This window comes from Eriocheir sinensis, unplaced genomic scaffold (assembly GCF_024679095.1).
Source record: "Eriocheir sinensis breed Jianghai 21 unplaced genomic scaffold, ASM2467909v1 Scaffold1486, whole genome shotgun sequence".
Taxonomy (NCBI): Eukaryota; Metazoa; Arthropoda; class Malacostraca; order Decapoda; family Varunidae; genus Eriocheir; species Eriocheir sinensis.
This window is the reverse complement of record NW_026110835.1, coordinates 1-12,500: the sequence shown is the minus strand read 5'-3', so window position 1 is coordinate 12,500 and position 12,500 is coordinate 1. Positions and strand designations below refer to the sequence as shown.

Below are 12,500 nucleotides of genomic sequence, written 5' to 3'. Positions count from 1 at the left end.
CCTTACTAACCTGTTTGCGGGGGTATCTTGAAGCGGAGTAATTGGCTCCCTTTGGTGAGGTTTTGCGGTCTTTGCTTTCCCGTTTCTGTTTCCACTGCAAGTTTTTTTTTCTTCCGCACCGAACTGACACTGATAAGCTATTCATTGGAAGTGCAATGTTCTTACTTCAATCATTTCTTTACACCTATATTTCCTTACCTCATTCGACGTGAAAATGCATTTGTAATAGTTGAAAACGCTTTGTTTCTCTCGGATATTAATAAAATTAAAACAGGCTGCTCCCTTCCTTACCTGTCCGCGGGCGTATCTTGAAGCGTGCTGGTTGGTTCCCTTTGGTGATGTTTGGGGGGTCTGTTTCTGTTTGCACTTGACTTTTGCGTCCACGGATGTAAACAAAGATAAACAAGTTCCCCCTTCCTTACCTGTCTGCGGGTGTATCTTGAAGCGCGCCAGTTGGTTACCTTTGGTGATGGCGAAGGAGATGTTGGAGGGCGCCAGGTCGCCGTCCGAGGCCCGCAGCGCTATGACGGAGGTGTCCGGCGGCAGGTTCTCGGCCACGTAGGTGTGGTAGGCGGGCTCCTCCGTCTGGGGCATGTGGTCGTTCACGTCCTCGACCTCCACGAAGACCTGACGGAGGATCGGTTAAAAGGTAGGATGGTGGGAGGGTACTGTGTGTGTGTGTGTGTGTGTGTGTGTGTGTGTGTGTGTGTGTGTGTGTGTGTGTGTGCGTGACGTGTGCGTGTGTGTGTGTGTGTGTGTGTGTGTGTGTGTTTACAGCAAGAGAGGCAGTTAAAGAGTAAAAAACAAAAACAAAAAAATACAACAACAACAAAATAAAGTCCGCTCTGTGTGTGTGTGTGTGTGTGTGTGTGTGTGTGTGTGTGTTTACAGCAAGAGAGGCAGTTCAGAGTAAAAAACAAAAAAAACACAACAACAAAATAAAGTCCGCTCTGTGTGTGTGTGTGTGTGTGTGTGTGTGTGTGTGTGTGTGTGTGTGTGTTCCAACCTTCACTCATGTCACCTTCTCCTCCAGGTCAAACATCTCTCTCATTTTTAACATTTCATGGACTGAACTTCTAATGAGAGACCCAATTTCTCAGTCCATATCTTTGCCATTCTAACCTGAGCTGAAAAAAAAATCTATGCCCAATGTGCTTACGTGAAAATATAAACTGCACGGCACATTCAAGATAGCGCCTGACTAATTATATAAAGGATAACCCCAGGGCAGTCTTCTTAAGGCCTCCCGTCTCCTAGGGCTGAGAATCAAGATGGGGCATGACTAATTCTACATAGGATAACCCAAGGGGAGTCTTCTTAAAGCTTCCTGTCCCTTAGAGGCTGAGAATAAAGATGGAGCCTGACTTATGCTACACAGGATAATCCCAGGCTAGTCTACTTAAGGCTCCATGTCCCCTAGAGGCAGAGAATGTTGTGGGCAGAGGGGCGAAGAAAGCCACAAATGCAGCTGACTCCACTCCTCCGCCCTCCCTCCGATTCAACTCTGGGAGCCGGTTGAATGGGTCGCTTTTATCAGGTCCAGGATCAAAGGGTTTAGGGGCGCGCCTATCATTTCCACCATTCTGCCGCAGTGCATCACACAACGCCCAAACTGACCCGCCGCTCTCCACAAGGCAGGGTCGGGTTATATTTTCACGTAAGCACAGTGGGCATAGATTTATCCTACACATCAGGTTGCACATAGGTTAGGTGTGAGTAGTGAGTCGCCGCGCGGGTCGAGGTGCTGCGCCTTGCTCGCGAAAACGCTGAATCGACATGGCTGGCCGAGCCAAGAACTCGGTGGAGTTCTGTTACGTTTGTGCGGATCCCACAGGTGATAAATGGATAGGGTGCTGTCTGTGCCCTAAGTGGTGTCATGTGAAGTGTGCTCATCTGTCTGGAATTAAATCGGAAAATATATCTAAAGTAAATTGGATTTGCAACCCATGTCTTCATAAAGCATCTCTGGCTACCAAAATTGTGGAAAAAATGGAAGAATTCAAGCTGGAATTATCTAAGGAAATATCAGAAGTGAAACAAGGAGTTGAGTCACAAGCGGTCAGCGTGAAGGAGGAGCTGGGGGAGGTGGCGCAGGATGTGGCGGACGTATTGCAGCGGGCTGAACATGTGGAGTCAGCAGATGCAACTTGGGCTGAGGTCACCAAACGTAAGAGGAAAGTTAAGAAGAATTTCCTTGTTGTCAAGGCCTCGGAACAAGATAAAAAGGCTACAGAGTTGAAAAGTGAAGTTTCTGAAGCATTACATGGCATTCAGATTACTGATTCAAGATTTACTATTGGAGGTAATATTATAATGAACTTTGATGATGAGGATATGAGGAATGAGGCAGCCCAAAAATTGCAATCTGTGGAGAAAGTCAGGACTAAAAGTGTGGGAAAACTGAGGCCAAAGATCGTAATGTGCACAAGGAGGAGACTGGGGATAAGATAATTGAGACACTGCTTAAAAAAAATGAGTTCCTACACTCGATTCCACAAGTTGAGGGGAAAATTGAGAAAAATTTTAGTAAGCCTGCTGCCGGTGGCACAGCACATTATATCCTGAAATGTGACCCAATGGTTAGAGAGCTAATCTACAAGCACCATGATAGATCGTGTGCCAAGCGAGGACATTCTCAGGCGTTTTAGAGAATTGTTAGGCAGGATACGTGACGCTGGTGGGTCGCCAGTAGTGTGTGGCAGTTCAGTGAGTTGCGCTATATGTTAAAGACTCACTTAAATGTTTAGTTAACAATTCAGTCAATGGTAAAAGATCTGACTGGGGATGTGTTACGAGTGGGGTCCCACAAGGCTCGGTATTAGGTCCACTTTTGTTTATTATTGATATCAGTGACTTAGATACAGGAATTAGTAGTGATGTCAGTAAGTTTGCAGATGACACCAAGATCGGTAGAGTAATTGAGTCGGATCAGGACGCTAGTATTCTCCAGGGTGAACTCAACAGATTGTATGACTGGGCGGATAAATGGCAGATGGAGTTCAATGTAGGGAAGTGCAGTATTCTGAGTGTAGGTAGGCAACCCCTCACATAACTAATTATCATTCACATCTGTGGGGACGGAGCTCACAGCCTTGCTTTGAAGCATTCTCGTACAAGAAGAGATCATAATGCAGATATACGGGACAGAGGCTCAAAAATATATGGAGGATGGACTCATTATCTAAAATACAAATAAACTTGGCCTTCCAAATGATATCAGTGAGACTAAGTTTGAAGAATTGATTATTCCTTGAAATTTTTAAACATCAAAGCAACTATTTTTTTTCATGCAAGTAAACTCTGATTGCTGTTGATTACTGTTGGCAGGACACTTTATATTGTGAGGACTCAATGGTCAATCTAACGAGGGCATGTTGGAATGGTTCCTTTAAACATATCTTCTCAATCGTGACTTATGGATAGAGACTACCATTAGGAAAATCTGTCTGTCTGGTCAGGGCAGTTAAGGTAGTGCTCTGCTACTGGTAACATGTAACACAGTACAACCAGCCGCAGGGTCGGGTAGTCAGCGGCTAAACCTGCAACCCCACTGGTTTTGTTTTGGACCAGTGAGGAGGGTGTGCTGGACCCCCAGGTGGATTAAAATCAAGACCATTCTAAGGGCAGATGAACTCATGTTTATTAGAGTCAATGGCCATCCAGTTCCAGCTACAGGTGAAATAGCGGGTGGTAAACTTCATAGCCCCCTGCTCCTGCTGCCTTGTAGGGTTTGCCTGTTTCGTTCAGGCAAAGGCTTGGGCCACCATTTAAAATAAGTGGTTGGGTGTGCAAGGGCATGCACCCAGAAAATCTTGCGCCAAAAACTGAAAATGGCTTGATTTATGAGCCATAAACCGTAACCACTCATGAAGAGTGAAAACGGACTTTAAACGAAATGATGATGATGATTAGGAAAACCTGTTTGAGTAAATTGGGTAATATAAAACATGGATTTCAGCATAAATCTGATCCTCTGTTGGAATCCACTCTTGTCTTAAACTAGCAAGGCTCAGGACATGAGAACCAATGTAAACGCATGCTCCATTAGCTCGGTAGCAGCGACGGGCCAAGCTTATGGTTTACCGCGTACCAGCGACAGGGCAAATTTTTGTCTTGATATAAACCCCAAAAATAGAGGATGCATAAACTGATCACAAATGGGTTGATATATATAATATAATGATTTGCATGGTGATGATTTTTCTCTTTATTTTGCTTAGAGCGGCCTATAAGAAACATGATCCCTGCAGCTACAGGGTTAGAGACAAAAAATATCCTAAACTTCTTAGTATTTTTTGATAGATTTGTTCTGTTTTGGGTACTAGTTTGTGCATGACAGATTTCTGTAATAAGTGTGTCTCTAATGGCCCATGCACCTCCACTGGTACCTACTTATGCCCCACAAGACACTTTGGGAGGGCAGTGCAGGGCAGCGGCACGTCACAAACCTGAGACTGTGACGATGAGCTGCGTGGTGGATGACAGCGCTGGTCCACGGCGCACACTGTCAGGCTGTAGGAGTCCCTTGTCTCATGGTCCAGGGGCCGGGCCAGGCTGACCACACCCTCCATCTCGTCAATGGTGAAGTGGCCCTCCGCTGAGTCCACAAAGTTGTACAGCAGCCGTCGATTGATGCCTGGGGGTACAGAGGAGACGTTCTTCTTCTTATTATTACCTCCGCCAACGAAGTTGGGAGGAGGTTATACTTTCAGTCCGGTCGGTATGTTTATTTGTTTGTTTGTTTGTGAGCAGTCTCCTGTACACAATTTTGTGGATATCTCAACCAATTTTTCAGGGAAGTTTCGTGTCCATCCAGAATAGAAACCATTAAATTTTTTGTCAAAGGTCATGGTCAAGGTTACAGTCTCCTGTGCACAATTTTGTGGATATTTCAACCAATTTTTCAGGGAAGTTTCGTGTCCATCCAGAATAGAACCTATTAATTTTTTTATGTCAAAGGTCAAGGTCAAGGTCGCACAAAATGTCAGATTTACATATTTTTGGCCATAACTTCAGTTCTCCTCATCACAGACTTCAGACTTGGTTCATATTTTAGCGCATGGAAAGATGCACCTTGAACGGCCTTGATCTTGACCTTTGACCTTGACCTCAAAAAGTTTGCTCAAGGTCAGTTAAAAAAAAAAAAAAAAATCAAATTTCAAAACAAATGCTTTCACATGATGGCCTTGACCTTGACCTTTGACCTCAAAAAGTTTGCCTAGGTCAGAGTTTAAAAAAAAAAAAGAATTTCATCAAATTTCGAAACAAATGCTTCCATATGATGCATAAGGTCACAGTTGATGCCCATACCAATTTTCAAGATGATCTTTGGCGGAGGTGTGCACTCTCCGAGTGCTATGAGTCTAATTATTATGATCATTATTATTCTCATTATCATTATCACACATTACTGATCATGGGCCTCACAGAACAGCATAAAAGCCCTAATACCCGTGTCTTTTGTGAGGGGCATGAACAGCAAGGAAAAAGGGAGTGAGATTTTTGCCCTTGAGCTGCCTCCCTTGATAAAAAAAACAAGAATCACCCCGACCTGATCCCGTGCCACAACAAAACCTTTACCGAGGTCAGGGTCCGTGGCAGACGTCTTGAGGACGATGGTGTTGATGGGCGCGTCCTCCAGCAGGGTGGCGGCGTGGGTGGCCAGGGAGAAGGACGGGGGGTTGTCGTTGGTGTCCGTCACCAGGACCTCCACCACCACCTCACACTGCCAGGCCTTGTGCTCCCAGTCCTCCACCACAACCTGGACAGTCACACCCAGAGTTTTGGGCTCATCATAGGCACCATTACCCTAACCTGGCTACAACTAGTATTAATATTGTTATTACTATTATTACTGAGCCATGAAAGGCCAGTGTGTGTTTGTGTGTGTATTTACCTATTTGTAGTGTACAGGGCCTGAACTCAAGCTCAGATAGTCCTGTCTCCCAATCTATATTTGTCCAACGTTTCCTTCATTTTTTGGACACTGCCCTTCAACAATGTCTTTGTTTAGTCCCTTTCATATATATATTCACACTTCAGTATGTAAAACTGTACTTCTTTATGTCTTTCAAACAAGTCTCCTTTCTCAATTTCTTGCTATGTGTGTGTGTGTGTGTGTGTGTGTGTGTGTGTGTGTGTGTGTGTGTGTGTGTGTGTGTGTGTGTATTTACCTATTTGTAGTCTACCAGGCCCGAGCTAAGCTCTAACAGTCCCGTCTCCATATCTACATTTATCCAACCTTCCCTTCAATTGTTGGACACTGTTCGCCTCCACCACTTCTCCCCGCAAACTGTTCCAGGTGTTAACACTTCTATGTGGAAAACTATACTTGTTTTAAGTCACTCAAACAGGTTCCTTTATTAAGTTTCTCCCTATGTCCTCTCAGCCCCTGCATTCTCGCAGTTAAGAAGATATCATCTCTATCCACCTCATCAAACTTATTTACCAACCTATAGCCTACAGCATGATCAGATCTCTCTCCCTTCTTTGTTCCAGTGTCGTCAAGTCCATCTCCTTCAATCTGTCTTCATACGTCATATTTGAGAGTTCTGAGACCATTTAAGTTGCAATTCTCTGTATCCTTTCCAGCTTTCTGATAGCCCTTTTTTTTTTTTTTGTGTGTGTGTGTGTGTGTGTGAATACCTACAGTGAGGTGGTAGTGTTACCGTGCCTATATGTCCAGCTGGGTGGCTGTGGCCACGTGGCCATTCAGCTGGTCAATACTGAAGTGGTGGGCGCTGTCCCCGGTGAGAATGTAGCGGCTCCGGGCAGCAGTGCCTTCATCAGCATCCCAGGACACAACAGAGGCCACCTGGGTGCCTGGGGTGGCATCCTCAGAGATCTCCCGACGGTAGATTGGCTCCTTGCACACCGGACCGTTGTCTGTCGTGAAGCACACCAGTGTGAGTCACAGAAGTGCTAGACACTCTGCTTACTTAATTCATGACCTATTACCATACATTATCCATTATCATTTCAGGCAAGACTATACTGTCACCAACCGTTGATGTCAATGACTGTCACAGTAACAGTCGTGTTGGCCGTAAACTTCCCGTCGGTGACGGTGACGGTGAGGGTGTACTCGGCCTGCCTCTCCCGGTCCAGCTCACCGGCCACGTACACCTGGAATATGGACCACAGCAACGTGACTCTCTCGTTAAAGAACAGTTTAGTTGTTGGCAGGTCACCATTGTTGTTGTGTCTCACCATCCCTCCACCCACCTCCCCTGAGGCGTGCACCAGGAATTGGCCGTCAGGGTCGCCGCCGGTGATGAAGAAGTCAAGTTCGGCCACAGACTCGTCGGCGTCCGTCGCTGAGCTCCACCACCGCCGTGCCCGTGGCGGTGTCCTCAAACACTGGCGTCAAAACAAAATTAATTTGTCAATGTAGATATATAAAACCTTCACAGCCAATGACATATTACAGAGAAAATCAATTTCCTGTCAATCATTTATCTATAAAACCCTTGTAGTGCCTCACCAGCAGTGACGTAAGTGTCTTTGGTGAACACTGGAGGTTGTCGTTATGATCCTTGACCAGTACAGTGACTCTTGTGCTGGTGGACAGAGGCTTGGGGCCCCCGTCAGTGGCAGTGACGGTGAAGGAGTACTGGGCCATGGTCTCGCGGTCCAGCAGGGCCGCCAGGGTCAGCGTCCCAGTGTGTGGATCAATGCGGAAAGTTGACTTCACTACAGCGCTTTCATCGGGGCCGAGGCTGTACTGGATCTGAGGAGGGAAGAGCAGAGAGCAGAGCAGACATTTAATAATTTATTCTGGAGAATGTTTTCATGGACTGAAAATAACATGGAGACACAGGCAACATTTACCTGGGCATGGTTTCCTTCATCGTCATCAGTGGCCGTGAGGGTGGTGACGGTGGCGCCCACCTCGCTGTTCTCGGCCACCAGGGATGTGTAGCTGGACTCAGAGAAGCGTGGAGGGCAGTCATTCACGTCCATCACCTGTTGGTCATTCCAGAACAAGACCCAACCAATTCAAAATCCATAAATTAAAATGTTTTTCTTTGACTGTCATTTCAGCCCAAAATCCAAACCGTAATCAACCATAAGGATAAGAGATCAAAACTTCATGCACTCTGCCATCATTCACATCCATCACCTGTTGGTCATGCCAGAGCAAGACCCAATCAGTTCAAGACCAATATATTAAAACGTCTTTCATTGACCCTCATTTCAGCCCATAATCCAAACCCTAATCAACAATACAGACAAGAGACCAAAACTTGCTGCTTCCTGCCATAAACTCACCACCACAGAGATGGTCATGTAGTCCACCGTGGGCGGCGTGGTCAGTGTACGGTTGGTGACGCTGATGTGATGTGTGCGTCGCCGCTCATGGTCCAGGGCCCTGTGCACCACCACCAGGCCAGTGGAGGTCACGGTGAAGGGCCCTGGACTCTCCCCAGACTCCCTCTCCTCACTGGCTGCCTTCATGCCCTCGTCCACCATGATCAAGTACTGTGGCATCTTTTCGAGACTGTGGCCCCGCCATCCACAGGACGTGATCACATTGCCTGCCAACACAAGGCAAGACTTTGAGCATACAGAAGTTGGCTAGCTGGGGCAAGAATGTTATGAGGTGCAGATTGTGATGTGTGTGCTAGTATGTTTTATCTGAGTAAATGAGTTTATGATTTCACAGTACTGTAATGTGTATGTGTGTGTATTTACCTATTTGTATTTACTTATTTGTAGTATACATGGCAGAGCTCAATCTCAGTCAGTCCTGTCTCCACTCTATATTTGTCCAGAATTTCCTTCATTTTATGGACACTGCTTGCTTCAACAACGTCTCCCCGCAAACTGTTCCAGGTGTTAACACTTCTGTATGGAATGTCCTCTCAGTTAAGACTCAGAGTATCATCATCATCTCTATCCACCTCATCAAACTTATTTACCAACCTATAGCCTACAGCATGATCAGATCTCTCTCCCTTCTTTGTTCCAGTGTCGTCAAGTCCATCTCCTTCAATCTGTCTTCATACATCATATTTGAGAGTTCTGAGACCATTTAAGTTGCAATTCTCTGTATCCTTTCCAGCTTTCTGATAGCCCTTTTTTTTTTTTTTTTTTGTGTGTGTGTGTGTGTGTGTGTGTGTGTGTGTGTGAATACTTACAGTGAGGTGGTAGTGGTCCCGTGCCTCTCTGTCCAGCTGGGTGGCTGTGGCCACGTGGCCATTCAGCTGGTCAATACTGAAGTGGTGGGCGCTGTCCCCGGTGAGAATGTAGCGGCTCCAGGCAGCAGTGCCTTCATCGGCATCCCAGGACACAACAGAGGCCACCTGGGTGCCTGGGGTGGCATCCTCAGAGATCTCCCGACGGTAGATTGGCTCCTTGCACACCGGACCGTTGTCTGTCGTGAAGCACACCAGTGTGAGTCACAGAAGTGCTAGACACTCTGCTTACTTAATTCATGACCTATTACCATACATTATCCATTATCATTTCAGGCAAGACTATACTGTCACCAACCGTTGATGTCAATGACTGTCACAGTAACAGTCGTGTTGGCCGTAAACTTCCCGTCGGTGATGGTGACGGTGAGGGTGTACTCGGCCTGCCTCTCCCGGTCCAGCTCACCGGCCACGTACACCTGGAATATGGACCACAGCAACGTGACTCTCTCATTAAAGAACAGTTTCGTTGTTGGCAGGTCACCATTGTTGTTGTGTCTCACCATCCCTCCCACCCACCTCCCCTGAGGCGTGCACCAGGAATTGGCCGTCACGGTCGCCGCCGGTGATGAAGAAGGAAAGTTCGGCCACCGGCGCGTCGGCGTCCGTCACGCTGAGTTTCCACCACCGCCGTGCCCGTGGCGGTGTCCTCAGGCACTGGCGTCAAACAAAACTAATTTGGCAATGTAGATATATAAAACCTTCACAGCCAATGACATATTACAGAGAAAATCAATTTCCTGTCAATCATTTATCTATAAAACCCTTGTAGTGCCTCACCAGCAGTGACGTAAGTGTCTTTGGTGAACACTGGAGGGTTGTCGTTGTAGTCCTTGACCAGTACAGTGACTCTTGTGCTGGTGGACAGAGGCTTGGGGCCCCCGTCAGTGGCAGTGACGGTGAAGGAGTACTGGGCCATGGTCTCGCGGTCCAGCGGGGCCGCCAGGGTCAGCGTCCCAGTGTGTGGATCAATGCGGAAAGTTGACTTCACTACAGCGCTTTCATCGGGGCCGAGGCTGTACTGGATCTGAGGAGGGAAGAGCAGAGAGCAGAGCAGACATTTAATAATTTATTCTGGAGAATGTTTTCATGGACTGAAAATAACATGGAGACACAGGCAACATTTACCTGGCCATGGTTTCCTTCATCGTCATCAGCGGCCGTGAGGATGGTGACGGTGGCGCCCACCTCGCTGTTCTCGGCCACCAGGGCTGTGTAGCCGGACTCAGAGAAGCGTGGAGGGCAGTCATTCACGTCCATCACCTGTTGGTCATTCCAGAACAAGACCCAACCAATTCAAAATCCATAAATTAAAATGTCTTTCTTTGACTGTCATTTCAGCCCAAAATCCAAAACCTAATCAACCATAAGGATAAGAGATCAAAACTTCATGCACTCTGCCATCATTCACACCCATCACCTGTTGGTCATGCCAGAGCAAGACCCAATCAGTTCAAGACCAATATATTAAAACGTCTTTCATTGACCCTCATTTCAGCCCATAATCCAAACCCTAATCAACAATACAGACAAGAGACCAAAACTTGCTGCTTCCTGCCATAAACTCACCACCACAGAGATGGTCATGTAGTCCACCGTGGGCGGCGTGGTCAGTGTACGGTTGGTGACGCTGATGTGATGTGTGCGTCGCCGCTCATGGTCCAGGGCCCTGTGCACCACCACCAGGCCAGTGGAGGTCACGGTGAAGGGCCCTGAACTCTCCCCAGACTCCCTCTCCTCACTGGCTGCCTTCATGCCCTCGTCCACCATGATCAGGTACTGCACTGACTGTGGCCCCGCCATCCACAGGGACGTGATCACATTGCCTGCCAACACAAGGCAAGACTTTGAGCATACAGAAGGTGGCTAGCTAGCCAGAATGTTATGAGGTGCAGATTGTGATGTGTGTGCTAGTATGTTATTCGAGGAAATGAGTGTATGATTCTGTACTGTAATAAATTGTGTGTGTATTTACCTATTTTGTGGCTGCATTTATTTGTAGTATACATGCATAGAGCTCAATCTCAAAGCCAGTCCTGTCTCCCCACTCTATATTTGTCTGGTATTTCATTTTATGTAATAATTGCTAGTTTCAACAACGTCTTTGCTAGTCCATTCCATGTATTCAATAATTCTGTATGGAAAACTGAACTCTTTAGGTCTTTCAAAATGTCCTCTTTCAGTTTCTTACTGTGTCCTCTTAGTTACCCTCCTTCAGTCTCTTCGATTACATCATTTCTAATTAACACTTCCATTCCACTTTGACCCGGAAATTTAATGCCTACGGAGAGCTGAAGTTGCAGTGGAAACCGAAAATATTTTGTAAATTTTTGTAGTTTTTCATTCTGAATGAATCTCACAATAAAAAGGTAAAGAATCATCTGTAAAATTGCAAATCAGATTATTATTTGGATTGGTGAGACCGTTGAAGCTGGAAATTCCATGATTCTAAGAAATTACAACTTCCGCTCCTAATTTCCTTTGAACTAGATACCGGTCCATCTTGAACATCACGTAAATCAGTGGAGGTGCTTCTCGGAAGATCACGCTCAGTACGCACACCAGCAAGTAGAAACTAAAGAAGACCGCCAAAAAGGATCATTGAGGGAACAGAATTACCTACAGACGCCATGATGTGTAGGCAGGAAACTGTAGACTACTTTTGCACGGAATGGTGGTGGGGGACATCGCAGGAAACGTACAGCCAGTTATCACCAGCACGACAGAGACCTATATTACACGCGCCCTTCCAAATTTTGGAAAGCTTTAACTTCCAGCGCTGGCGTCATGCTCGTTGCCCCATGAACTATATGATGCCAGGCATCATCGTCATTATGTTAATCAACATCTATTTCTACTTGAAAGTAGGTATACAGTCCCTGAAAGTCAAGATCAAGACCAAGATGGCCCATCGAACGTAGCATCCCCGTGTGATTAGTTCCTTCAGTAGCACAATGAAAGTTATCGCCTGCACACTGTGCAGTGAGTGAATTTACCAACCAACCCTTTTGTTTACCATTTCAAAGTCACAGCTGCTCGGGGTAAGAGCACTGTAATTCTTCAACAAACAGTGGAACACTTTGAACACAGAGAAGGGCACAAAGCAACATACGGTATCATAGTCACAATTGTAAGTAAGGTGGCCAAATGTAATACTGCACACACAGTAAGTTCAGGGAATTTTTTTTTTTTTTTTTTAATATATCTTGCCAAATTATAGGTGTCTTATACGTCGGTGCGTCTTATACAGCGGGAAATACGGTATATATGTTTCTCCAAATATCTTATTTATGTGCTTCTCAA

The 12,500-nt window shown here is 46.2% G+C and overlaps 2 protein-coding genes across 2 annotated transcripts in view; both read right to left on the bottom strand.

Moving 5' to 3' along the window:
• LOC126990194 (protocadherin Fat 1-like) overlaps window positions 1–9,718 on the bottom strand; it is a 10,245-nt gene extending 527 nt beyond the window's left edge. Inside the window, exons 1-5 of the mRNA XM_050848745.1 lie at window positions 9,496–9,718; window positions 9,141–9,376; window positions 5,581–5,761; window positions 4,449–4,636; window positions 423–627 (exon numbers count right to left, since the gene is read on the bottom strand). Of these exons, the coding sequence (XP_050704702.1) occupies window positions 423–627; window positions 4,449–4,636; window positions 5,581–5,761; window positions 9,141–9,376; window positions 9,496–9,703 (1,018 nt within the window). The 5' untranslated portion in view covers window positions 9,704–9,718. The remainder of the gene's footprint in view (window positions 1–422; window positions 628–4,448; window positions 4,637–5,580; window positions 5,762–9,140; window positions 9,377–9,495) is intronic.
• A 29-nt stretch (window positions 9,719–9,747) lies between these two features.
• On the bottom strand, window positions 9,748–11,043 carry LOC126990192 (protocadherin beta-1-like). Its single transcript, XM_050848744.1, has 4 exons — window positions 10,767–11,043; window positions 10,326–10,460; window positions 9,978–10,224; window positions 9,748–9,854 (listed from the first exon to the last, which is right to left on the bottom strand). Exons 1-4 carry the CDS (start codon window positions 10,998–11,000, stop codon window positions 9,748–9,750), a joined length of 723 nt encoding a protein of 240 aa, XP_050704701.1. The 5' UTR covers window positions 11,001–11,043.
• Between the last annotated feature and the right edge of the window lie 1,457 nt (window positions 11,044–12,500).